The sequence below is a fragment of the Podarcis muralis genome, chromosome 5, assembly GCF_964188315.1.
Source record: "Podarcis muralis chromosome 5, rPodMur119.hap1.1, whole genome shotgun sequence".
Taxonomy (NCBI): domain Eukaryota; kingdom Metazoa; phylum Chordata; class Lepidosauria; order Squamata; family Lacertidae; genus Podarcis; species Podarcis muralis.
The window spans coordinates 44,792,744-44,820,192 of NC_135659.1; the positions used below are offsets into that span (position 1 = coordinate 44,792,744).

The following is a 27,449-nucleotide window of genomic DNA, read 5'->3' on the forward strand; positions in this document are numbered from 1 at the left end:
ACTTAAAGTAGAAACGGTGAAGAGGTTTTGACAGGTTTTTCTCAGCACTTGGGGTCAAAAGAAAGTAATTAAAAACCACTGTTGTTGATATATTTCATTCTGAATCTGCTAGACAGAGCCAGGCAGAGGATGGTGACAGGTGGGTGTCCTGCCCCCCCCCCCCAACATAAATCCCGGCTCTACACCCATGCCCACAACCCTCACTTTGAGCACACCTAGGGGTGGGACACATGCTTTTTAATATCTATGGCAACACAAACCTCAAACCCGTGCTTTTGGGGGACTGAAGCCACCTCAAAAAAGGTTAGTTAATGGCCACCAAAGGAATTATTTCCCAAATACAGTGGTACCTCAGGTTACATACACTTTAGGTTACATACGCTTCAGGTTACAGACTCCGGTAACCCAGAAATAGTGCTTCAGGTTAAGAACTATGCTTCAGGATGAGAACAGAAATTGTGCTCTGGCGGCGCAGCAGCAGCAGGAGGCCCCATTAGCTAAAGTGGTGCTTCAGGTTAAGAACAGTTTCAGGTTAAGAACGGACCTCCGGAACTAATGAAGTACTTAACCCGAGGTACCACTGTAAAGCACCTTCTTTTTTCTGCCCCACAAATTCAAGGCAGTAGTGAAAACTATTTAGCAACTGACCAATTGCAGGCAAAAGGAGCTTCCGGTTAAACCAAACACTTCCACCACATCCCCAAAACCGAACACTTCTACACCCCAAAATCCCTCCAACATTTACCAACCCTAATCCTGGGATAGGGAATCTGGCCCTCCTGGTATTATTAGACTACAGCTCCTGTCATCCCGAAACACCAGCCATGCTGGCTAGGGCCGATGGGAGTTGGGAATCCAACAACATCTGGAGGGCCACAGGTTCCCCAGCCCTGTTCTTTGGGGCAAGTTTGGCATGAGCTAAATCAAAAGCAGCTGTCAACTGGGAGCCAAAGGATGTGTCAGAATTCCTGATGCATATGCAAGGAATAAACAAGGACAACACGAGTGGCAATGCAATTCCACAAACCAAGAAGCAAACAAAATAAAATGGTCTGAACCAATTTGAGTTGCACAATTATTATTTTTTTATAAGGCTGGTCTCTCCAGCTGTCTTTCCATGAAAGCACTGTGCATAATGCCTGCTCAGCGACTTGATGCTTGTGCAAGCATTGTTATTGCACCCAAATAAATAAATAAATAAAATACTAGTTCCTGTACAAGAGATGTGGCAGGAAGAGGCTTTATTGAATCCCAGCTGACCACTTTTGAAAATATTAATAACAGCCAGTAACACTTTCCCAAGACTAGTGTATTATTGATGCTTCCTGATTTTCATTTGTGACTTCCTACCCAATGACCCACCTTAAACCAAAGAGATATCCAGGAACTTTTTGCAACAGTTTCTAGAGGGTTATTGGTGTTAGTCCGTTCAGGAAAACACAGCGTCTTGCAGCACCTTAAAGACCAGCAAATCGGCATAAAATCTCTGACATTTAGTTATTGTGGAGGGAAATAACGTAACTTATGGGTCTCAAAGGGACAGGAATATTCTGGCCATTTCTACTCAGTATGGTGGGATTTATTTCCTATAGTTTATAGTTTCAGATTTATAGGTATCTCTCCCTGCACAGTCTAGATAAATATGGATGTCATGATCCTAGGTTGGCTGTTATTATTTAATATGTTTTGGGCTCTGTATGCTATGGCTTTAGTTGTATATATTATGGTTTTGTTGTTGTTTATCTGTGGTTCTATCTTAATTTGAAAACTAATAAAAATAAACTGAAAAAAGACTTATCAAATCTAGTCTACGAAAGTGCATGCCACAACACAGTCCATCAGATGCATGAAATGTAATCCTTAAACTGAAGGTAAATGTGCACACATAACATTTGCATTATTGGATTCTACTCGCAAAGCAGGGTTGTTAGTAACACAAACATCTTGGCATTGGTAAACTACTAAAACAAATAACACAATTTAAAAAACCCAGAACTTTACCATCTTTGGGATAAAAGCAAGAGTGGAAGCTTTTCTTTCACCTCAGTGGACTAATTGGGGTGTCCTTTCCTAATTGGGATGATAATGGTTAGTAGTCCTCATGACACGGAGAAAATTGTTTTCCTGCTCACAACAGGATATTTCAGAAACAGCAGCACAGAATTCACCCTCTTCTCATGCTCCCGTCCACTTGTTCAATGCATGGAGGGAGTGACCTCTGCACATCAAGCAGAGCACAAGAATGGGTTGTATCATACATAGCGTATACAACTGAGTGTACAGGCCATACATTGCTTATGTAGTGCCTAACCCATGGAGGTCAAAGGGCACAATCTCACTCCCCTCCACAAACTGATTGAATATGTGGAGCAGAATGTGATAGTGGCACTCTTGGCTATAATAACGAAGTGGGCAAACACTTTGTACACAAGCTGTGCCATGTCAGAACACAGGAAAGGCTTAAAATAAAGAAAAGGTTTAAAAATGGCACAGCATCTTTGAACAACTAGCCCCCAAGTTACTGTGCTGAGCCTCAGTGGTGTTGAACAGTGAATGCGCCTATGAGACTTGCACAAGTACATTCCCTGATGCAATCAAGATGACAATGAATGAGTTATCTGGGGAAAGGATCACCTTTGCTCTTTAACCCTTTGGAAATGAGAGTGTGTTGAAACAATTGCATGCTGTAAAAAGGAGCGTTTGAGGAGTACAGGCAGCATGCTTTAAGCATGCACTTTTAATGCACACACAAAAAAAGATGGCATGAAGAACTTAAAAAAATATCCATAGCAAGTGTCAGCCATGCACATGGGGGGGGGGGTGCAGAGAAAGAAAGGGGGAGGCAGGCTCTCCTTGCAATCTTCCTTTTGGCACTGGGAGTTCGAGCAGGGGAACAAACTTGCAGGATATACTTCAGACAAGACTACGGATTGCTCGACATTACTTTCACCCAATATGGATATTAATACTGGTCTTTGGAAAATAATATATTTGACGGTACAAACATCCATTTTGTTTCTGATATATGTGCTGGGAGGCAACTACCATATAGTGACTTCCTGATCAGTGTTTCAGAATTAGAAGGTATTTGTGACATCATTACCCTATTCTATTTTACATTTTGTCTAGGATACATTTGTTTTGTATTTTAGAAAAAAACACAATACAGTATTATTTTAGGCACCAAAACAGCCCTGAGGCGGAGCAGGGAATAAGAAAAGGCAAAAGGGAGGCCATCAGGGGTTTGCATTGAAACGAAACTTCTCTCTGGCAAACCTACTACACCCTTCCTAAACATAAGCTATTCCACTTCACTGCTGTTATAACAGACTCCCCTTTCACATAAGCTTGGACACGAGAAGCTGGCAATTATTTGCTTTGCTGAAACACAAAAGCTGGGATTTGCTGAGAGGGTTAGGCGCTCAACAGCCACTGAAGTTCAGTGATTCTTGTAAGCCACATACACACAAAGCGGGAGTTGCCCTGGCTTAGGGGTTAACCCCCCACTGTGGTCTACCTGAAAATTAATTCATATAAGCACCTGAACTCTCGGAAGTGCTCTTTTTTATATACCGTGGTACCTTGGGTTACAGACGCTTCAGGTTACAGACTCTGCTAACCCTGAAATAGTACCTCAGGTTAAGAACTTTGCTTCAGGATGAGAACAGAAATCGCACGATGATGGCGCGGTGGCAGCGGGAGGCCCCATTAGTTAAAGTGGTACCTCAGGTTAAAAACAGTTTCAGGTTAAGAATGGACCTCCAGAATGAATTAAGTTCTTAACCCAAGGTACCACTGTAGAGGGGTCCTCCATCACCGCATCACTTTACAGAAGGACCTTTCCTGACTGAGAAAGGTGCTGGAGTAATGCAACATGGGCTATCCAAAATTGACCCTGGAGCAAATATGCATTTGGGGGGTATAAGCAGAAAAGACTTTTCCACACAGACCTTTTCTCATTATTTTTGCTAGGGTTTTGGAAGACAGTGGAAAAAGTCAGTTTTTTAAAAGGGCTTGAGTTTTTGAATGTATGGGGGTGCGGTGTGGGGAGGTGTAAAACCGGAATCTTTCGAAAAGAATAGTCATAATGTTTAAATTGGAAAAAATAACAGGGAATCCAAATAGCAGATATGAGGGTGCCCACATACTAGTATTACAGTAAAAAGAAAAAAAGAAACAAAAAGCATATATGCTCCCTGAAGGGCCCCATTTGGTCAAAAGATTAGATTTTTTTCATTAAAAAATGTTGAAATAACACACTTTGTTGCATTTTGATTGGTCCCAATAAAGGTACTGCCCAATTGCGAATTTTAGAGTTTTTAAGAAACTGTAAGCTTGGAGTGTGTTTTGTGATATGTAAACGTGTTTATTGGAACTGTACACGTAGAGCATCCTTAACAGATACATCAGCACATGATCATTCCGAATGACTCATCTACTATTTAGGGTAGATCAAGTTACTAGCCTGAAATCGTTTCTCCTTTCTGTATGGCATGCAAGTTGAAGAGTTGGAGCCAAATGAAAATTGTATACATGTTTGTTTCTAACAAACCATCTATACATTAACAAATGTTTTTGGTGTTTTTTCAATTCCCCAGATAGTTTCTTTGGCTACTGTCCTGCACAGTTAAATTGCTCTTATCCAACTGACTATAGCCAGGTTGAAGGTGCCTAACTGTGCAAAGGATACCGGCTTTGGCTTCTGCATTTAGATTTCTCTCTCTCTCTCTCTCTCTCTCTCTCTCTCTCTCTCTCTCTCTCTCCCTCTCCCTCTCCCTCTCTCTCCCTTCCCCTCCCCACTCTCATATATGTTACATACACATATAGACACACACACATTACATAGAATTTAAATACTTATAAAGATTATCAGTTGTCTTGTTGGAATGTCAGTAGCTATGGAAATATAATCAAACACACACAGTGCAACTTCACAAATTCTAAAATTCTAAAGTCCAATATAAAGAAAAGAAACCTTGTCTGTTCTTCAGATTGTTTTCTACAGAAAACACCTTGCAGGAAAAATGGGGAGAAGTGCTTGCAGATCTCGATCTCTTGATTGTCTTTTAATTTTTAGATTTTGACCCGACAGTTCCCGTTTTATACCAATATTGCAGCAAATTAATCTGAAGGTGAGTAATTCACTAGACATCAGACACTAGCCTAGAATTCTGGCCTGAACTTCCCTCATCTAGGCCTAGATGTGCCCCACTCACTTGTATCATCAGGAGTTCTTTGTCATAACAGCTTGGAATTGACGCAACAGGGAAATAAAAGGAAGCAAATACAGGCTGCAGTGGGAGCAATCTTCCCATTAAAACAGTTTCTCTGGGTCAACAACAACAGAACGCATCCCCTCCTCTTGGACAGATCCTACTTTTCTCAGTACTTCTAGTAGTGTTCCATTTAGATAACTGCTGATACAACCTAAGGTTCTAGAAGGACTGGTGTTTCCAAAGGCAAGTAGATCTCACCATCCTGCAGCAAAAAATCACTTCCAGTTTCTCTCCCAGCCATTGATTAACTCAGGGAAGCCAAGACCCTTTCGCTGATAATTAACAATGCAGACATGCCACAAGAATTCTACCGGGCTGAACAAACGTCTGTTACAACTGTATGTAACTGGCAGCCACTTAAGTCAAACCTACTATCCAATTTCAAGTCAATTCCATGCCTACACACAAGTGATAAGCCAGGATACCTATATTTAGCAGCTTTGGAGCCACTTACAGAGACATCAGCCAACCAAATCCTTCTCTCTCTCTCTCTCTCTCTCTCTCTCACACACACACACACACACACACACACACACACACACACACACTTTTGATGTCATGTAAACTGTCGACTTGGCAATGTGGTTCTTAAGAATTTTGCTGCATTCAAGTGCATAGATGTAATAGGCAGGTTGCAAGTTGTTATGAGAACAAAATTCTACTGGAAAAACAAAAGGCAAGCAAACTTTTGAAGTTCACATGCAACAATAATGTTTTCATACAACTTCCTTTCCAAAGCAAGAAGTCAAGCTGCTTCGTTCCGCTACTGCTCTGTCCGCTGCTGATTTTTGCTACTGAGAGCAACAACCTGAACTGCTCCAGGAATGCTGCTGCTCCTCCCTCCAATTCGGCTCCAGGCACACCTTGCTCACAGGTCTTTTCTCCTGGAAGCACGAAACCCAACTCCTGACATGAGTGTTACACACCACCCCAACCTCTGTGTGGTGCAAAATTCCAGGAGTCCAGCTGCTTGCCCAGGGTTCGTGTTCTCCAAGCCTTGATTAAATTCTAACATCTACTAAATCCAGGGATTGTGGGTCCTTTGCACCCACAAACTCTGGCACCCAAACTCATAACAATACAGCAATAAAAAACATAAGCAGCACAGAAATGGCCACACATAAGGGAACATTGGCAGTGAACAGGACTGAGAAAATGGTCCATGCTCAGTTCATGGATTTTAGGGAGAAATAGTTCTGCCCTCTGCAAAACAAAAACTAAAATCATACAGGCCAGCCCTACTTTGAAGCAGTTACCAGATCAGAGGCTTCCGGTTGTCTGATTACACATTACTATGACAGAGATTAAAGTGGTCTGGTGCTCACCTACAAGTAATAAGCAATTTAGGTCCATAACCATTTTTCTGTGCAAGAGTATTTGCAGCCATAATGATCTAATAGCATTTATGTGGGTGAAACAAAAGAACGTTTGATATGGCATTAAACATGCTGTACAGTGCATGTTTGATTTGATTAGGAGTAATGGTGGTTCCTTTATCCGCCAGCCAAGTCTAGTGAAGAGTAATGTGCAACACAAAAACTTACACATTCTCCTATACCAGTTTGTTAAGTTCCCAAAAAAGGAATAAAGTACAATCCTACCTTACCTATTTTTCCTTTCCCATACTTCATTCTCCAATATGGCAACAATAATTTAGACTTATTAATCAAACTACTCCAACCTAATAGAGATAAAAGATTTGAGCAGTGACACATGGATCAAGCTTTCTGGGAGTGTTTTGGAGAGCACTGCAAGCAAGCAGAGACAGGGCACAGAGGACAGGTCAGTAGCCGCCTGCTTTCTTTGACAAACAAGTTTGTCTTGTGCACTGCCTAGAAATCTCCACATGCCTCACATGACTTCAGCTGCAATGCCAGGAGTGGAACGTCCAGGAGCTGCCGAAGGAGAGCAATTTAGTGACAGCCCAGGCGCCCACATGAGAGTGAATCAGAGCGAGCCTCTAGGGTGGTACTCCAATTGAAAAGGGATTGCTGGGTGTCACTGCGACAGCAAATGGAGATAATCAAGGGCATTGTATTTCTGAAATGAAGCATGGGAAGCGTTTAAAAATAGGAGAGAAGATTTGGACAAAAACAGAAACCTCAAGCCCATACGTTAGCCCAAATTGTTCACCATCTGACATTCCACCAACCTTCCTTCCTCAGGCTGCTGTTTTGGAAACAGGCTGGCCAGTGCCAGAGACATAAATGCAGCAGGACGAGAGGGAAAGAGAAAAACTCAAGTTTATTTCTGATCTTTGTAACCTGGATTCTTGTTGAGTCTAGCAGTTAGACGTAGAGCTGTTTGCATCCCTAGAAGCTGGCAGTCCTGGCACAAATCAGGAAAGAAAGCTTCAGAAGGAGCGAGAGGGAACCGAAAAGATGATTGCACCAACTTGTGCTTCCCCTTATAGACGTAACTTGAAGCAGCCATCAACAATATTGAATCAAAAGGTCTGTTTTAGGGCAAATCCAAGTCCTGTATAGCAAGATGTCTGTCTTCAACTGCCACAGCTCCAGCACAACAGGGAATGGCTCAGAAAATCAAGGATGGTATGGGGCAGTCCAATTTTCTAAACCACTGGTGACAACCCCTATAACCACACCCCCAAATAATGTCCCTTCCCCCCACCCACCTCAAGATTCCTGGGAGCTGTAGTCTGTTAAGGGTGCTGAAAGCTGTTAGGAGACCCCTATTCCCCTCATAGAGCTACAGTTTCCAGAATTCCTTGGGAAGAGGGATTGTTAAACCACTCTGGAAACTGTAGTTCTTTGAGAATAGGGCTCTCCTAACAACTCTCAGCACTCTTAACAAACTACAGTTCCCAGGATTCTTGAGGGGAAGCCATGACTGTTTCAAGTGGGATGATACTGCTTTAGATGTATAGTGCAGATGGGGCCATAGAATGGTAAGCTGGCAAAGAGCACTGTAGTGGTTAGCATGGTGTACTTGGACTGTGGAGAACTGAGTCCACATTCTTGATGAACCATGGAGTTGGCAGTGCGACTTTGGCCCAGTTACTGGTCTGAGCCTAGTCTGTCTAACAAAATGCATCACAGGTAAGGCCTGTGAGGGAGTCCGGAAAGAGGGCTATGAGAACAACATTTGAAAAATTGGTTTTTTCTTTTTAATGTCGGTTTAGGTAATTTTTTCCTACTGTTACTGATGGGTTTTTTTCTTTTTTTACTGAGTATTTCTTTTTGATTTTGAATGGTGTTTTTCTTTATTTTTCTTCTTTCTGTATTCTGTATGGTGAAGTTTGTTTTTACTTGTGAAAATTTAATAAATATCTTTAAAAAAAAAACAAATTGTGCAAAATACGAACTCAACATAACAAGGTTTGTCCCAGTCGTATCTAAAAAAGAATAATGAAATCACATGTACATTGGATATAGTGGAAGCTGCTTCAGAGCAAACATGCATAGCTGCATGCCTGATACCTGCTATTCCTGATCTTCCAGCAGCTAAACCCCAAGTAGGAAGCTCCCGGGAACTGAACTAAGTACAGGGAGGGGCTCAGTGGACTGTCATAAAGAATTCTATACATTGCAAGTACATAGCGTGCAAGCAATAGAGTCTAGATTTTCCAATTGCATGTGAAACTCACATCCCTGGCAACTGCCGATGTGATTTGACCCTCGAATAATGACTTTTTTCAGGACCATTCAAGCAACCATTCTAAGAAGGACTGCAGGTGCCAAGCAAAGGCATACTTGAGTTCTGATCAATGTGAAATAGTTGGGTAGTTCCTTTGCCTCAGCGCTGCCTGCCTTTGCTAATGTTAGAGCGATTGGATTGGACTGGGAGTCATGCCTGCAGAAAAGGAGGCACTTCTCCTGGTGCCCACACCAGGTGAGGCACAACCTGTGGAAAGGGCCTTCTCAGTGGTGGCAGCCTAATTTTGGAATTAGGTGTCTTCGCTATGGACTTTACACAGCACCAAGAGAATACTTCTTATATTTCCAGGCTTTGTAAGTTTCTAAATCTACTGAAATTTAGATGAGTTTTAGTGACATTGTTCTGCTGCTGAATGTTTTTTACGCTGGAATTTATTTAATGTTTCTATAGTTCTGCAGTTCATGGATTTTAATGCTTTCATTGCTTGTAAGCTACCCATTGTTTGGGTAGCATATAAAAGCTGTCAATAAACAAACAAGTTGTCACATGATGACTTCACAATAAGCATAAAAGCCCATGTTTTCACAACTTTAAATACTCATTATTTGTTTGTTTTGTATTTAAAGCCCACCAAAACTGTCACAATTGAAGCAAGCACAATTCAAACTAAAATCATAGCAGCAAAAGTACAAAACTAACCAATAGCAAAATTAATGAAACAGCAGCAAGGAACAGCAATATAGTCAGAGGGAAGACACCTATTCAACCAAAGACCTGGGTAAAGAGCTGTGTTTTGACCAATCGTCATACAGTTGACAAGAGGCTCCTCAGAAGGGAGGCCATTCTGCAATGTGGGGCCACTACCAATAAGGCCACCTCCCAACAACACTGCTCCTCAAACAACAAAAAGTGGTGGCACTGTCAGCAAGGGCTCCATTGCAGTGCAGGGAAGAGAGCTTTATATGCCTTCAGCTTGATATGTGGAGAGACCCACCTTTTTAGGTATTTAAAGCAGCTCCCACATGGCAGCCATAACATGTGCACAGGTCTTGATGCAGCTGCCATATTTCTTTCTGAAGGAAGCCTACACTAAATGAGATTCTTAATCAACGATATGTTGCAAAACACAGTTAAGGCTCTTCTCAATGACCTGATATTGGTCATGACGACTTATATGTCGTAACATCATGGGAGGAGTAAGAAACTGCAGCAGGAGGGGAAGCTGAGTAACACCACAGGAGGAATTGCTGCCTGACTGGTAACGTCAACAGGGCAGTGGTTTGTGGGGGAAGATCAATATATTTGATCACACTGACTTGATCCTTGGCTAATGTGCAGCAGACACAACAGCAGTGGCTGGAACATCTAGGACCAAGGCAGAACTGTTCAAACTCCTTTGCTATTTTTGCTATTGCCAGGAAGAGTAATGTTGCTACATTTTATGTACTGAAGTGCTTTTTAATGAAGTAACATTTACCGTATGTTGCTGTTTTGACATTGCTGTTATTATGAAGCCTATGGACCTGTTTGTGATACCTCAGTGGTCCATTTACAATATTAAGCCAGCTTCTGGAAGCACCCTTGAACAAGGGAGGCAAATAAAAGCACCTTTAGCAACAGCACTGGCTGTTGTTGCTTCATGTCAGGGCTCAGTTACACCATCAATGTTGTTAGTCCTAAATGCTGTTAGATTTTGGGCTCCGCCACACTTCTACTTGCCCCATGCCTAGAAAGCATGAATCCAATCGGTTTTCCATTTGTCCTGTGCCTACTAGGCATGGGTTCAAGCAGTTCTGTTTTTGCCCCACCACTTTTCCCTGAAAACCCCGCTCTTTAGCGCTAAATCAGAGCAAACGTCAATCCAGAGGAAACCTGAGGGACATTTGCTCCGATTCATCTGTAATGAACAGGGAAAGCAGAAGTGTGTGGGAGTCCTTACTGGACAACAGACAACAGTGACCCTTCCAAAGACCACAGGGCACTAGATCTTGTGTTTCTGAACCCTCTTCAGTGTCACTACCTCCATGACTTCCCAAACCACCTGACTCTTGTGCGTTTGAGAAGTCATCTTCCAACAGCCACAGTCCTCTTGTCTCCTCCTCCTCCCCTGTAAATAGTAATAGAAATTTATTATTTGTACCCCACCCATATGGCTGGGTTTCCCAAGCCACACTGGGCGGCTTCCAACAAAGATTAAAAATACATTAAAAAGTCACACATTAAAAACTTCCCTAAACAGGGCTGCCTTCAGATGTCTTTTAAAGATAGGATAGCTGCTTATATCCTTCACATCTGAAGGGAGGGTGTTCCACAGGGCGGGCGCCACTACTGAGAAGGCCCTCTGCCTGGTTCCCTGTACCTTAGCTTCTCGCAGTGAGGGAACTGCCAGAAGGCCCTCGGCGCTGGACCTCAGTGTCCGGGCAGAACGATGGGGGTGGAGATGCTCCTTCAGGCATACTGGGCCGAGGCCGTTTAGGGCTTTAAAGGTCAACACCAACACTTTTGGTAAATCTTTTGTCAGTTTCCTGCTGGTTCTTCTCCTACATCACAGTGGATTATTATTATTATTATTATTATTATTATTATTATTATTATTATTATATTTGCAGGAATTTTATACTGGCTAAGTGCTTTTACTCGAGCCATCATTCAACAAAGATCTTCCAGAGATTTTCACCTGAGAGTCTGGTGCCAACTCTAAGGCCTAGATGATAGGGAAAGACTATCCCAACCACATAATAGCTTGTGCTTTTTCAGAGCCTCTCGTGGTCCTGTTTTAGGGCCAAAATACTGAGGCAGTGGTAGTAATAGTATAGCAAGCAGCAGAATGTGAAATTCCCATTCAATAATGTGCTTGGAAGCCCTGTCACCAATCAGTTCTAAAAATGTAGACCTGGGTGGGAGTCGACAAGCAAGCTAGGCCATTTGATAGGTTTTAGACAGCTCTACGATGCCAGCTCAAAAATGTAAAAAGAAATGCACACCTAGGAATAAAAATGGAAGAGGTGCAAAATGCTAATTTTCCCTGCCTGAGAATTAATTCTAACAGAGGTTTTGATCAGTTCTCAGAAGATAGGCTTTTGTTTGCTTGCCCTTCAGGAAAGGAAAGCTAATGACACTAATAAATGACTATTCAATATGAACAATAAGAGAAAGAAAAAGTGACAAGCTGTTAACTAGACAAGCTGTATAATTAAGGCCAAGCTGGTGGTGGAGGTTGATTTTTTTTCCCCTTCAGAGAACAAGGACTCTGGAGCTACAGCAAAATGTCTCAGTTCTGGAAATTAGGCTTTAAAATGAAGAACATTTAATGTAATGAAGACAGAAACTTGACATCACCTTTGTTGTCATATTAAATTGCCCCCTCTTGAATGTATTTAGCTACATAAAAAGGAATTAAGGACAGGTTCTAATTGCTCCAGTCTCCTGCAAGAAATTTCTTTTCCCTTTTTCTTTTTAAGAGAGGTTGTGTTCGACAGGATCTCTGCCATTAATCAGGTGCCTTCCCCTGAAGTTAACAAATCCTGCTTAAAGAATGGGATCTGGTGTTAACATGGGGTGTGATTAGAAAGGACAGAAGCCTTTGAAAGCCAAGGCATTGAAATCTGGCCTAGCCAAGCAGGAGTCAGTCAGTAAGTCCGGTTCTTTCCTTTTTTAAGTCACAGCATGTCTCTGCAGAGAAGACATTAAAAGCCAGTGGACAAAATCCTAGAGAACACACCGCAATAGAAAACTTTGTATTCCTAACAGGAATTAGACATCCTAACGGGCCTTTCCCCTTCCCTTCAGAGTGTGCAGGATCAGGGCAACAGCCTCTGAATGTGCAGGAATGCAACTTAATATTCACGGTGCAACATTCATAAGAAGTCACAGCACGTCTGTGCCACTGCAGAGATTGGATATTTATGCACAGCTCCCCCCCCCCCCCCAGTATTGTTGTGAAGGGGGGTGGGCTTGCTTTGCTTACGGCTAGTTTTTACTCTTCCCTGGCCTAGCAGAGGCAGTATGCAGATGTTTGCATCTGAGGGAGGGGAAAGTGGAAGGAGGCACAGAAAAGGATATGGAAAGCAACGCTGGCAAAACAGACCTATCTGGATTAGAAATTCTCATACATGAAGTCATGCTAGCCAAGATGTAAAACTCCAGAGGCCCAATTCATGTAAACAAGCTTGTGGAAAGGGGAGGGTCATAATACGCATGTGTCAAAAACGGGCATATTTGCATGTCAAATGGGTCATACTGTATATGGACATTATGTTATGCATGACCATCCCCCACCCCCAATTGTTTCTAATGGGGCCATCACACATCAGCTGATTTGTAGGCCAGAAATTATAAAGCAACAGTGGGCAGCATGGAAGAGATGGATACAATCAAACCTACTTCCAGCCAACAACCTTCCAGCCCCTAAATTCTGCACTAGCTGAAGAAGAAGAAGAGTTTGGATTTTATATCCCGCCTTTCACTCCCTTTAAGGAGTCTCAAAGCGGCTAACATTCTCCTTTCCCTTCCTCCCCCACAACAAACACTCTGTGAGGTAAGTGGGGCTGAGAGACTTCAAAGAAGTGTGACTGGCCCAAGGTCACCCAGCAGCTGCATGTGGAGGAGCGGAGACACGAACCCGGTTCCCCAGATTACGAGACTACCGCTCTTAACCACTACACCACACTGGCTCTCTAGCTGCAGTTTCCCATCTTCAAAGGTAGCCCCATGCCGTGGATACTAGTCCACAAGAGGTGCTGAGTCACAGCCTGCCCAAGGAGAATGTCAAGCAAAGGCTGCTGTTGTTGCTGCTGCTGCTCCTGTGCCCCTAAGAGTTCAAAGCATCATGCTCCTTCCTGTCCCATACACATCTTACACTTCTAAGTATATTTGGAGAAGCTCTGCAAACATCTTGTTCCACCTACTGTTATCTGGCCAATAAGGTCTTTGCAGCGTTCAGCCAATTTGACTTCAAAATTATAGTTATGGCAAAGAGGTCCCTCCTATGTGCATCTAAACAGAAAAACCATGTGACTGATCAAGCTGCTGGAAAGTCAGCCCAGTGCGGAAGACTCCTACTCCGTCTGTTATTATGACGGCTCACCAGCATTCACTGTATTGGTCTACTAGGGTAGCCCTGAAGGGTAGTTCAAGCACGCGCTGTTTCCTTGAAAGTCATGCCTCAGAGCATTCCTTGCACTAAGAAGGAGAAGGGTGTGGTAGCTAGCATGAGAGATTGTTTTTAATTACTGTTTGTTAAGAGAGAGCAATAGCGGGCAGCATGTAATAGTATCTTGATAGAATTACAACTTTTCCTTAAGGTAAAAATGCTCTATTTCTCCATCCGCTAAAAAGCCTATTTTGGCATTTAGCAATATACACATTACATAACAACAGCCTATGATCAGAAATCTGGTGGGCACAGAAAAGTGCCACCTGAAGAGCCTTTCTTACAGGTGCCTTTTTGCCATTCAATAATTTGTAAATTCAGTCTCAGAGCTGTGCTACAGGAAAATTTAACCCTCCGTGCATTAAAATTAAAATGGCATGTGCAAATTACCAATTTGGAGAGCAGAGGGGCAAACAGTCATTGGCCCACAGAAACCATATTAAACTGGGGGAGGGGGGGAGGCCGTGAAAGCCATTTACCAAAGCAGTCACTACCATACATTTTGAACCACAGCAACCAAGCTGTGGAAGCAGCTGGCATCGCTCTGAGCACAAGGAGGTCAGAGATGGCAGGTGGCTTCAGCTTACATGATGCACGCACCACTTGTGCTTTAGCTTTAGCACCATACTTCTACAAGTCCCTTCTCAAGTTCAAGTTACTGGGGCTTTTTGAACTGGGGTTTTTAGCCAACGGATCTAAGCTCCTCATCAGTCATTGTAGCAACTGGCCAAAAGTGAGCATCTTTTGCCTGCTATTCAGTGCACCGAGGCAATGCCTGTACAACAGGCAAGGCAAGAATTCAAGCTTGTAATCCCAGTGGTCCTCAGGAGAGCCAAGGGCGTTTTTACTTGTCCCTACAAGTCTGACCTCCTCACTCTTCTCGAAAGAGAAGACCAGGCTGGCGCAAGATTAAGCCTCCTCATGCAAAGACAGGTACAAGCTCTGGACTATTTTTAGAACCAATTGACTAGAAAGCTAATGAACATCAAACTAGAAATGCTTGGCAAAATAGCAGGCCCTGCTGCTGTAGGAGATGGGGACAGCGTTGCTGGTGTTCGCCAGAAGGCTCATTCTACATTGTGGCTGCAACAACAGGCATAACCGCTAACTGATTTGGATCACTCATCACCGACTGCTTTACACAAATTACCAGCTGGTGGTCCTCCTGACAAAAGGTTGATCATAATGGCAATTAATGTGTAACTTGTGTGAAAAATTGCACACACACACTGCAAAATATAGCACTTTCAAAGCTGGAAAAATGCAGTACGGCAGTGTTTTTTCTGGAGGTACTCAAGGGTCTGGAGTTCCAGCACCATTCCTCCCCACTCCCAAATGTTAAAAGTGTAGCACTTACTATAACAACTTCATGGTGAGTACTGACACATTTTTCCCCTCTTAAAAAGCACTGAATATGAACACAACAGAACTGTAGCCTTGAATATGGACCTATGGACTGCATAAATGCAGTAAATTAAATACACCGCTATCGTGCAAGAAAGGTACCAAGAGCTACTGCTAACTTTAATCTAATCACAGGATCAGCCTCATGGCTGTCAACCTCAGGAGGGCTCAAAGAGAAGGTTTAAACAACAAGCATTAAGAAATGGCAGACAGAATGGGAAACAGGAGCCCTAGTCATACACAGCTGTTGAAGGCTTTTACTCCCCACCCCCCACCCCACCCCACCACCACCGCTTTCCTGGCTGCAGGCTGGCAGCTTTTGGCAGTGGCTGCAAAGCAAACAGCAGTTGTGCTTCAAGGAACATACATATGTGATTCCACAAAGGCCAGCATTTCTATTTCAGTGACTTGTTGAACAGGCTGCTTTTTGTGTTTACAGCTTACTGACGGAGTAATCCAAGCACTCAGCATTTGTGGGCATGTCGCGCACACACAAATTCAAACTCTGACCACTGTGCTTTCCAAAGCTTTCGTACTAAACATGCCTCATTAAACCATCTTCTCTGTGTGCTGCTTCTCCATGCTGCTTGTTGAGTTACACACTCTCTCTCTCTCTCTCTCTCTCTCTCTCTCACACACACACACACAAGTTTCGCTTCCCACAAAGACTTGTTGCATCCCAGTTTTTAGTTCTGGGACATGATGGGAGCAACTTTCCTGGCTGTGAAGTTTTACCGAAAAGCACTTGCCGACATAGCAAGCACACTAGCTGGAGGAAAACCATTATATGGCTAGGAGTCACACAATGTACAATTCCCTATTAAGACATTATCCAAGACGGGTCATTCTATTATGATTAGAACTGTGTAACATTTGCCTGGTTTCTCTCTTATACTTATATTCTGAAAAGCAGGAGTTGTGAAGAATTTGCCACTTTCAGAAGCGCAGAAGAGGATAATAGGTGTGTGCCACGTTCACATGTTAACTCACATGAAGGGCTTTTCACATGATCAAGGGGCACTGGGGGCCACCCCTGGCCTTGTTTCCCAGTAGTGGCTGGTGCCCATTTGGATTGGCAGGCAGCAGGGAGCCAAAGCCAATGGCGGCCAGAGCCAACTAATTCTGTTTTGTCCTAACTTCTGAGTTCTATAACAGCAACACTGGGACTAAGGAGGAGGAAGCTGGCAGGTTGTGTCATCCCTTGGACTGGTTGTAAACAACACAACAAGTGGGTGAGGCCTGGCTGAGGCTGTGAGACGTTGCCCCAGTTGCCCTCATTGACCAACCAGCCTATCTGTGTATTAGAAATGGACATCTGCAGGGGGAACCGACACATATACACATCTGCACATGTCACCTTCCCCAGGGCGAGCATGACCAAGATTTCAGATGAGGTCCATGGGCACAGGCTTTGCCTCTGCAGACAGTGCTTTTTTTCTTTAAAGTGTTTAGAGGTACACTCATTTTGACACAAGAAAAACACCATTTTATAGTTCAAACTGGGGGAAATAAATACAGTAAATGGACAAAAGTACAAAGATTCACAAAATCTTTAGGGATATGCATTCCCCTGCGTTCCCCCAGAGGAAAAAAAAAGCCCTGGCTACACATAAGATGCAGACAGAGAAAGCCATGAAACCCTGGAGGCAGGGCCAGCAATGTGGCCGCGCAGCTCCTTGACTGTGAGAACACCCTTCTTGAAAATTAACACATAAAAAGGGAAATAGGGGTAGGAGTATAGGTGGTTATTGAGAAATGACTGGGAACTATCTGCAACAACAAAAAGTTCCTTGAGATAGGAAAATTAGAGCTGAAAAAAATCATTTAGAAAATCAATGTTCATGACATGTGTTAAAATCAGCAGTATCTGTTCATTGTAAGTACTCAGTGCCAATTTTCATTGTTAACAGATTTCTGTACATCTCCCTTTGATGGATTTAGACCATGGGTTTAAACAATGTGTGTTTTTCATGCATTAATTAGCAAACAGAACTACTGCTGGCTTAAATCGCCTCAATTGTGGGTCCATCCACAGTCCTGTTTGTCCCTTGATTCCAAGTCATGGCTACAAGAGGGTTGATTTTGTTATTGTTGTTGTCCTGCCGCCTTCTCTGGGAAAGCACGTTCTTTACAGCTGAATCGGAACAAATGTCAAGCCACAGAAAATCCAATTGATGTTTGTTCCAATTCAGCAGTAAACAGTAGTTTTCCTGTGGAAAGTGGAGGGACAAAATACCCCCTATTGGAACCCTGACTTGAAATCATCAGACAAACAGAATTGTGGATGGGCACAGAATTACTAGTATTGGAATATAACATTGCTTTAGCCGATGAAACTCAATTAAAAGTTAGACAGTAGAAAAATGTAAATTGGTCAATAACCCTTTTTAATGGATATACTTGTTCTTAGGAGAGGACAGCAGGCCACTCAGATTTACAGATGTGGTCCAAACATTTAAAAGCAACAATAGGAAAACACACTGCTTGGGAGATGCTACAGTGTACTAACAATTAATATAAAGACACAATAGCAAACAAAGACAAATAATCTGCAATTAAGACCACCATTATGAAAATTATGGTGTTAACTACCCTCCACAAGTATTACAAGATATTCACATCTGCGTTATCCATCTGAGAAAGCAACGAAGATACAGAGGTCTTTCTGTACCAGCACAATAGTTATCCTAGGAATATGACAAAAGGACCAGCAAATACCACATTATGACCTCAGGGGTTTCATGACCAGCGGAATCCATATCAAATGGGAGAACCAGCCTAACATTATTATCCTTCAACAATCTTGCTTTGGAGTGTCAGGAACTGCACAGAGGGAGACCTAAATTATTAATTTACATTCTAGAAACATTAACAAGGTGGAAGAATATTTTTAGAGTACTTGGCTATTGAAACTAACCAAGTGTCTGTCCTCATTAAAACCTTCAGTCTCAGTCAGCTGTCAAAATTTTGAAAGCTGTTGACTGATGCAGCCTTTAGGGTCACCATGGCAACAAGATACATTACCTAGGTGATGGCGCTCTTACATTGTCACCCCTTGGGTGACCTAGTTCTTGCAAAAAAGAAGAAGAACTGTTTGCATTATATTTTGGATATAAGCCTTCAAGCTGAATATTGCACCAGTCATGGAGGTAATTAAGAAGAGCAGGATATATATATTGTGGGGGGGCAGGATTTTTTTTATATAATAAAAGAAGAAAAGTTGGCCTGATCATTCAGGTCAGTGTCACAAGTCAAGCATGAAGTTCATTTCACTTGTAAACAGTATGCATTCTCTTTGTTTACAAGTATCCAATCAACAATGAATAGTTTTAAGTTATTTGAAGGACACACTACTGGGAAGTTACGATTTAAGTGGTCCAAATTTCTCAGGAAATTATCTGTCATTTTCCAGATTCATGCCAAATCAGTATGACAAGCAATGCTACACGAAGCAAGCAGTCATATTGACTGGCAACGAGGTCACAGAGATATTCACGCAAGCCGCAGAGTGCCATCCTTTATAAGACTGTGCCATCTCTGAATGCATGTAGCAAGGAGCTCTTTTTTAAAAAAGAAGTTACATGGCTGGAAGAGACTTTTTAAATAACATTAAAGCTCCCCCTAATAACATCAAGTGCTGGCTGCAGACAGAAATAAGGTCAAAATGGGATTACAGACACAAGAAAAGGGGAGTGTATTTGCATCTCAAGGAAACCTTGATGTTTACAGAAATACAAGCAACATACAACCTAAGCCAGAGGGCATGGGAAGAAAAACACCCCATCCAATAGAGACTGAGTATGCTCAGCAGCCATGAATTGCTGAATGTCAATTGCAGAGGAATGGTGGCTGGACAACTCTTTTTACCCTTGGATGAAACTGACTATATTCAATTCAAGTTGTTTTCAGGCCTGGTTTTGAGACACACTTAGCTTTTGCCCTTTTATGTTATATGTTCCATAGGTAGTCTGATAGTTGACGGGGGGGGGGGGGTGTTGACACCAACTCCTAGGTATGCACCTGCAAAGAATTACCAGCAAACAGGAGAAGCAGAACGCAGAGTGAATGATCAACTTTCAGCTTCACCAGCTCCCAACTTCTCCTTTGCAGCAACTGAATCTCCAGGTCTCAAGACATATGAAACATAAGGAGATGAAAAAAACATTCAACCAGTCTACTCCACCACACTTCCACTGTGGCATCCGGCAAGGCAATTAAATTTTCCACTGATATAGCAATTCACACCTTTTCACAATGATAGAAGATGTCAGCTAAGGTGAAGCGATAGAGAATGTCAGCTAACACAGAATCAAAGAGCCAAGTCCAAATGAAATTATTGCACTTATGCCAGTTAGAAATTACATGTGGAGGGAATCCTTAGGCAGAATGGGAAATTTTTATACCTGACAGTGAGATGGGGTGGGTCTTGTATGCAACAGATACCCCACTTTCTCTAGAGGCAATTAATTGCCACAGGCAGGTACAATATGTTGGACAGCATAGAGATGGGACCAAGTTCACCCAGTCAATGGAAGGAGTTCTACTCAGCATCTAACTAACATTGTTTGGGTCAGAAAAGAATCCAGGATGATCACTGTTATATATTTCCACACTGTTCATAAGCCCTGAAGAGTTCTTGCAGCATCTCACAAATTAACAAACAACAACAAACACTCAAAACAATAAGACAGAGCTGCAATATTTAGAAAGCAAGGTAAGACACTCACTAAAATAGAATCTAAAAGGTCCAGGCAAACACACACTCCTGGAAAGAGCAGGTCCCCTCACCATCACAAAAGTCAAGGGGATCCAAGAAAGGGCCTCTAAGATAGATCTCCACCTGCAGATTCATTTGGGAGCCAGTAGTTCCTTAGGTATCCTAACCCTAAACTGTATTGCCATTTTTTTCTACCTCACCAGGCAGCATGTAACTTGCCTTCTTTGTGCAAACCTTACTTGCTTTGTAAGCACCTTCGTGGTGTACATATGTGGAGCCACACATATCTGAATTGCTTAGGGGGTCTCTGGGTGGATGGCCCTTCACTGCAGTAGGGTATTGCCCTAGGATCAGCCTTCTCCAACCCTTCATATGTTGTTGGACTATAACCAGCCCTTTCGATTAGTAGCCCAAAACAGCTTGAGGACACCAGGCTGGGGAAGACTGGCCCAGACCAGGACCTGGGACAGGAACCTATGGTCCTCCATATATTGTTGGGCTCCAGCTTCTATGATCAGGAATGATGGGAGTTGTAGGCCAACAACATCTTCAGTACCACCAGTTCTCCACCTGTAGCCTCGATGGGGACCTGGGGGAGGTTTAAAATAGCACAAGCAAAACCATTCCTCTCCACTTCGGAGACAGCTGCTTCCCCACCTTTTATCTTAACCTAGATTCTCAGTTGCTTCAGCTCATATATTCCCAATTTTCAACCATCAGAGCTTCTTTTACACATTCTGGGAATATTTAAAAACAGAAAGATGAGCAGCAATCGTGAGATTCTCATGGGGGATTATTGGTGTATAATTAAGCAATATCCATAGTAACAAGCAAATCTGCATTAGCCTGACCTAGTTTGAAAAATTCCATCAGCTTGTTGAGGGACAATGACATATTATCTCCCAAAGTACCCCCAACTTTGAAAGCACAACAAAGGCAGGACTTTTCCAACAATGAGGCAGCCAGAGACAAGGAACTAGGAACTCCATGGCACAGAGTGAGTTTATGTAATTTTCTGTTCACATAATTTCAAAAAATGTCTGTATAACTTATTAAGGTGAAGGGAAATCGCAAACTTGTGTTTGCTTCACAGATGAACACATCATTATGCCACCTTGAACAGTTTGGAAAGGTGTGGAATAAATTTGTGAAATAAAATACATATTACAAAATCCTACAGAGATGATACTTCTCTGCATAAACATTCACATATGAATGGCCTGTGCAAGATTATGCAAATATTCTTTGGGCCTAGCTGAAAATTGCAGCCACCACAATTCACCTTTCCTGCTAAATTCCTCCAAAACCCACCAGCTACATACATATTCTTACTCCACTCTACTTTTTTTCTTCCATTTCCCCAAAGGATGCCCCTCAGTGACTCAGAAAATGTGTACCTACTTTATGCACAATATACACTTAAAGCAGCCGCTCCAAAAAAGAAATCTGGAAACTGTAGTTTGTGAAGCGTGCTTTGAACTGTAGCTCAATGAGGAGTAAACGACAATTGCAGGATTCTGGTTTTTTTTGTGGGGGAGGTTCCTGTGTGTACACAGAGAGTATTACATTCCAGGGGTGAAATGAGGTCACCAAAAGCTTATACCATTCTGTATTATTTTTATTTATTCTCTCTCTCTCTCTCTCTCTCTCTCTCTCTCTCTCTCTCACACACACACACACACACACACAGAGAGAGAGAGAGAGAGAGAGAGAGAGAGAGATTGAGCATTGGGAAAGAAACAGCATAACTCCTAAAGATATTGTAAATTTACTTCTCTCTCTCAGATTTTCAGTGTGGAGAACAGCCAGTCTCCACGACAATGCTGTTGACTTACAGACTCTAAAACAGACACACTTTTTCCAGCCCATTTATTTCTAAAGATGACTAGTCTACTGTTCTCATGTGCATGCACACACAAGAACCTGTCTGACACCGCCTCCAGCTGCCTTCTTCAAGAAAGAATACTTGGCAAAGGTCAGCTATTCAGATCCCTCAAGGTCCATCCTCCCAGTAGAAAGAAACTGGCCAACTAAACTTGCCTAATTGGTTTGCCCTCTGTGGCAATCTCTTTTTTAACAACCAGAGTCACAGGGTTGGGATGAGGAAGACGTTGGGAGATCGTTCGGGCCAGTTTCCCATCTCACTACAACAGCAATACAGTAACATGCTTGAGAAAGTAAACAGAAAAGTCATTCAAAAGTCATTCAAGGAGGTTCAAAGTCCCTGTCATGCACTTTATAAATAACTAGTGAAACAGGAGGAGTGTATATGGATGTGTGGCTAAGGGACAGGAGAGTCCTTGCATAAAGGAACCATAAACCACAGGACATACCTTGGCTACAGCTTGTGGTTAGTGTAGAGGGAGCTAAACTATGAACCTGTGTTCAGACAACATGCTAAGTCAAATTGTGGCTTGCCTAATCATTTATTTATTTATAAAATACTTAAATAACACAATTTCATTAAAATATCAAAACTGTGTACAAAAACAATCTATACAATAAAATAACAAACAAAATAAACCAGAATCACAAATCACCAGTCAACAGTTTAAAACGAATCTCTGTAAGCCTGGCAGCATAGAAAAGCCTGTGAAGATTAAATATCAAATAATAATGTTGGTGAGATAGGACAGTGCCAGGTTCAGATTTTGTTCTCAGCAAACCTTCCTCTTCCTCCCAGCTGTCCCTTAAGTTGCCCTCTGTGCTAGATGCTGCTCCATCTCCTTATTCATCACTAGAGGGACAAGAGCTGCAAGAAGGAGCAGCAGCAGGGAAGAGGAGGCAGCGGTGGCAGCCAGGTCCCAAGAGCTATGCCAGCCAGAGAGTAACCACACATCTAGAAAGGCAAGGGCACTAACACCTAACTAGGTACATATAAGACACTTCCTTCTGGATAAGTGTCAGTGTATGATTGTGTTGCTTTACGTATGTCCACACTGGACACACAGTCTTCCATTCATGTCTGCCAACACAGCAGACAAGGCAAAAGGGAAAATAACTGAGTGTCACTCCCAGAAATTATTGGCACTGAGTTAGTGCATCCCAAGCGCCAAATAAATCTCCACCTAGTCATGGGGAATAATCTATGGAGAGCATTTGGTCATGCCATCCCTGACCCACAAGGACCTTTCCAAATGGACAGTTTAGAGCACATTTACTGCAGGGAATCCATGCATCTTTCTGGGACAGAATTCCATGATATTCTTGCATCTTCCACAGATGGAAACCGCAAGCAACTAGTGTTCAAATATTGCTCTTCAAATGCTGGGAAAGTTCTGTTCCCAGCTTAGCTCTATTTCTGCTCAATGAGTAGCAAGTCATTGCATGAAAAACACAGTCTTCTACAGAAACGTCAGGTCTATCAGCAGTTTCCATTGTGACTCAGCCATGTTTAGAAAGTGTGGAGCGCGGAAACTTTGGACCAGCTTTTGGTGGGGAAAGTGAAAGGCACAGTTTAGACTCTCTTTTTTTGGCTCCAGAACCAACTTAGCAGTAATTCTCTACACCAAACAAACAAGCTGGTAAAAGTTGCAAGCCTCATTCACCTTGGAGATTATAGACTTAACAGAGATTCTGAAATCTAACCCCAGCTACCTGAAGACCCATCCTGTCATCCATATGAGAAAATTTAGCATGAGAGGGTAACATGCAAAGTGGAGGTAGGAATCCTGAAAAAGGCCAGTTGTGGGACTGTCAGGGAGTTTGGAAACTACTGCTGAAAAAGCTAAGTCTGTAGATGTCCTCTTCCTTTATTTGATAAATGCCATGTCATGGAAGAGAAATAAGATGGTCCACTGCTCCACCAGGAACCTTCAAAAATAAAGTGTGCATTTCCCTCTTAGCCACAGAAGTGTTGCTGCTTTTATCACAACTGCGCACCAATAAAGTTCTGCTTCAAGTTCTGCCTAAGGCAGCTTCATCAGTGCAGAGGTATTTAGCACTAAACACCCCCCCGCTTTAGCAGCCTTCCACAAGATCAGGTCATTTCCTCCACCCTTTATTATTATTTTTACCCAAAAAGAATAACGTTTCTCACACCCCAGGAAAACTCTTAGCCGTGGCTAGGTCTCTCCCAATCTCCTCTGCCCCTCTCACCTTCGCCAGAGGAAGCTGAAAACTGCCAAAGGTTGTTCCTGTGAAGCAGACAGGCACTTGCACTGAGCGATCTCAGTTCAGGCTGCGACTCGAAGTGAAGGAGGAACCCCAGGCCACCTGCACGCAGGACTTTTCTGCCCCATGCTTTTTATTCTCTCTGTGCGAGTCCTTAGGGCTTTCCAGGCAGAGCCACTGGCAGGGCTTTCCTTCGGATCACTGGGGAGTGGTAAACCCTCAACTTCCGTAAAAAAAAAAAAGTCTTTTGAAGTTTTCTTAAGGTGGAACTTTGTAGAACTGTTCATCGTTAGCCAACTTTCCTAACTCTTTCATCAATCCCCTCTCCCATTCCCTTTAAAGTAACAGAAATTTCTCCATAATTTTCAAGAACCTCGAACATTGGCTACATACTACTCCTTACCAATCTGTAGGCAATAAACAAAGAAGCAGAAGAGCCTTGATTCTGAGATTGCTTCCAGAAGGCCCCTTTAACAAACACCCATCATATTCAAAGTGCATTCACCACACATTTAAAGCACACGACTTTCCCCCAAATAATCCCGGGATCTGTGGCGTCCCCCTCGCAGACCTACAATTCCCAGTACCCTGAACAAACTACAGTTCCCACAATCCATTGGGGCAACTCACGGGCTTTAAAGGTGAGTCGGATGTGCCTTAAATGCACGGTGTGGATCGTAAGGTTGCATCAATACTTTCCAGTGCATGTCCCTGTCATTTTCCTTATCACAGAAAGTCCGTTTCTTTGGTGTTTGTTTTGCAACAGCTCCAAATGAGCTTTAACACACAGCCTGAATTTGCCAGTGACTGTTTGGAAGCCAAATTGTCGTCGTGATAAATTTTAAGTCAATTTAAAGTTTATATTCTATTACAAATCTCAGTATTTCAGCCTTACAAAATCTTCCTAAGTCATAAATATAGGGGGGGAGTACGTAGTTGGACAATATGGCCAATAAGCCATATAAATATGAAGAGGAATTTGTTGATCATGGCAGTAAGGAATAGTTATTCCAAGATATATCCTTTCCTCCCCCACCAGCATCCAGTGGCGTAGCGTGGGGGGTGCAGGGGGGGCCGGCCACACCAGGCGCAACATCTGGGGGGGGCGCGCTCGCACTCGAGTGCTGAAATCCACGGGTTAGGGGGCGCAAATTACTTGCCTTGCCCCGGGTGCTGACAACCCACGCTACGCCACTGCCAGCATCACCTATGAGACCAAAGTTGTAAAAACCTGCCACAGCCACAGTGTGAAGGATGAAAGCCAATCTCCAAAGAACTGAGACATGTTCTAAGTGTAGCCAATAACTGAGCAAACCAAGAGGTAAGTGGAGGCTGCAGCTGTTGCACTCGCAGAACTACCAACTGTGAATTCATGACTGCCATTTTACACACACACACACACACACACACACACAATAACATTAAGAAGAGCCTGCAGGATCAGGTCAGTGGTCCATCTAGTTTAGCACCCGGCCCTCACAGTGACCACCCAGATCCCTGTGGGAAGCAGGACGCAAACACAAGAGCTTTCTCCCTGCTCCTGTAGTTTCTGTGGAGGCAGAGCCTAGTAGCCATTGATAGCTTTATCCTCCACGAAGTTGTCTAATAGTGGCCATCCCTTCTTCCTGTGAGAGTGAGTGCCGTAGTTTAAAACTATCCGCTGGGTGAATAAGTAATTTTATCTGTCCTGAACCGTCCAACATGAGATGTCCATGCGTTCTATTGTTATGAAAGATGGAGAAAACCTGCTCTCCGTCCACTTTCTCCATGCCACACAATAATTTTAAATGGGTCTAATGTATTAAATGTATTTAAATGTCGGCTGTGTGCCTGTGCTATGCACCCCCTTAGTCCGTCATGCTTCTCATTTTTAGTCTCATCCTTAAACAAATCAAATGTATATACTTAAGTTTGATTGAATAATAGGGAACAAATGTAGCTCTTTGCAGATGGTTCAGATCATCTGGATATTGTTGTCCCTCAGACCCGTATTCCTCGCTGTGCATGTTACCCTCTTTTCTTACCCTCCCTTCAAACTCAAGCCAAATATGTGCAGTCAGGCAACACCCAGCTGAGAGACCCGAGGGCTCAAGAGTAAATATCCAAGTGTACAGGAAAAAGCAACTCTAAAGAAATATAAAGGCATTTATAGTAAAAACTAGCAGAAAGGTTTGGAAGCCAAGACCTTACCCTCTTGTGGATCATGACAAGGGGGTGTTATTGCCTTGTTCAATTCCTTTTAACCTTTTCAGTGTTTGAAATATGCATTAATAAAATTCCTCACAAGTACTTAGATTTCCAAGAGCAAAAAGGTTTGTTCTGAATTGCTCTAGAATATCATCCAGGAATTACAGCATCCAACATCCACATCTGGCTTGAAGTAAAGTATGACTAGATGCAAAAATATCCCTCCTCAGTTTCAAGATTCCTCTGGGATAGTGCATCTACTACATCCATGCCTAATCTGTTGCAGTGGTTGAACTTCCCATGTGGTTAGGAAGCATTTGCAGCACAGCCTTTACAGCACAACCCTATATGTTAAAGGTAAAGGTACCCCTGCCCATACGGGCCAGTCTTGACAGACTCTGGGGTTGTGCGCCCATCTCACTCAAGAGGCCGGGGGCCAGCGCTGTCCGGAGACACTTCCGGGTCACGTGGCCAGCGTGACAAAGCTGCATCTGGCGAGCCAGCGCAGCACACGGAAACGCCGTTTACCTTCCCGCCAGTAAGCGGTCCCTATTTATCTACTTGCACCCGGGGGTGCTTTCGAACTGCTAGGTTGGCAGGCGCTGGGACCGAGCAGTGGGAGCGCACCCCGCCGCGGGGATTCGAACCGCTGACCTTTCGATCGGCAAGCCCTAGGCGCTGAGGCTTTTACCCACAGCGCCACCCGCGTCCCTCTCAGAAGTAAATTCAATAGGGTTAGGGTTCCTATAAACACATTAAGTTTATAGTGGCAAATTTTATTTATTATTTCTAGGGTTCCTATAAATGCATTAAGTGTTACTTTTAATTTCTGATTGCACAATTTTGTTTCTGACAGCAATGTGAAACGATCCATACCATGTATTTAAAGTACATGACTTTCCCAAAATAATCATGGGAACTGTAGCTTCACAGACCTACAACTCCTGGTACCCTTAATGGACTACAGTCCCCAGAATTTTAA

General features: G+C 43.0%; 1 protein-coding gene across 3 annotated transcripts in view; it reads right to left on the minus strand.

Moving 5' to 3' along the window:
- Window positions 1-24,486, minus strand: part of ACOT11 (acyl-CoA thioesterase 11) — a 58,212-nt gene extending 33,726 nt beyond the window's left edge. For 2 of the 3 annotated variants that reach the window (XM_028733374.2, XM_028733373.2), the window contains exon 1: window positions 5,217-5,240. In XM_028733374.2, the coding sequence (XP_028589207.2) occupies window positions 5,217-5,225 (9 nt within the window). In that variant the 5' untranslated portion in view covers window positions 5,226-5,240. Of the gene's footprint in view, window positions 1-5,216; window positions 5,241-24,265 lie in introns of those variants that run through there. The other variant, XM_028733375.2, reaches the window with a different exon arrangement.
- Window positions 24,487-27,449: the final 2,963 nt, after the last annotated feature.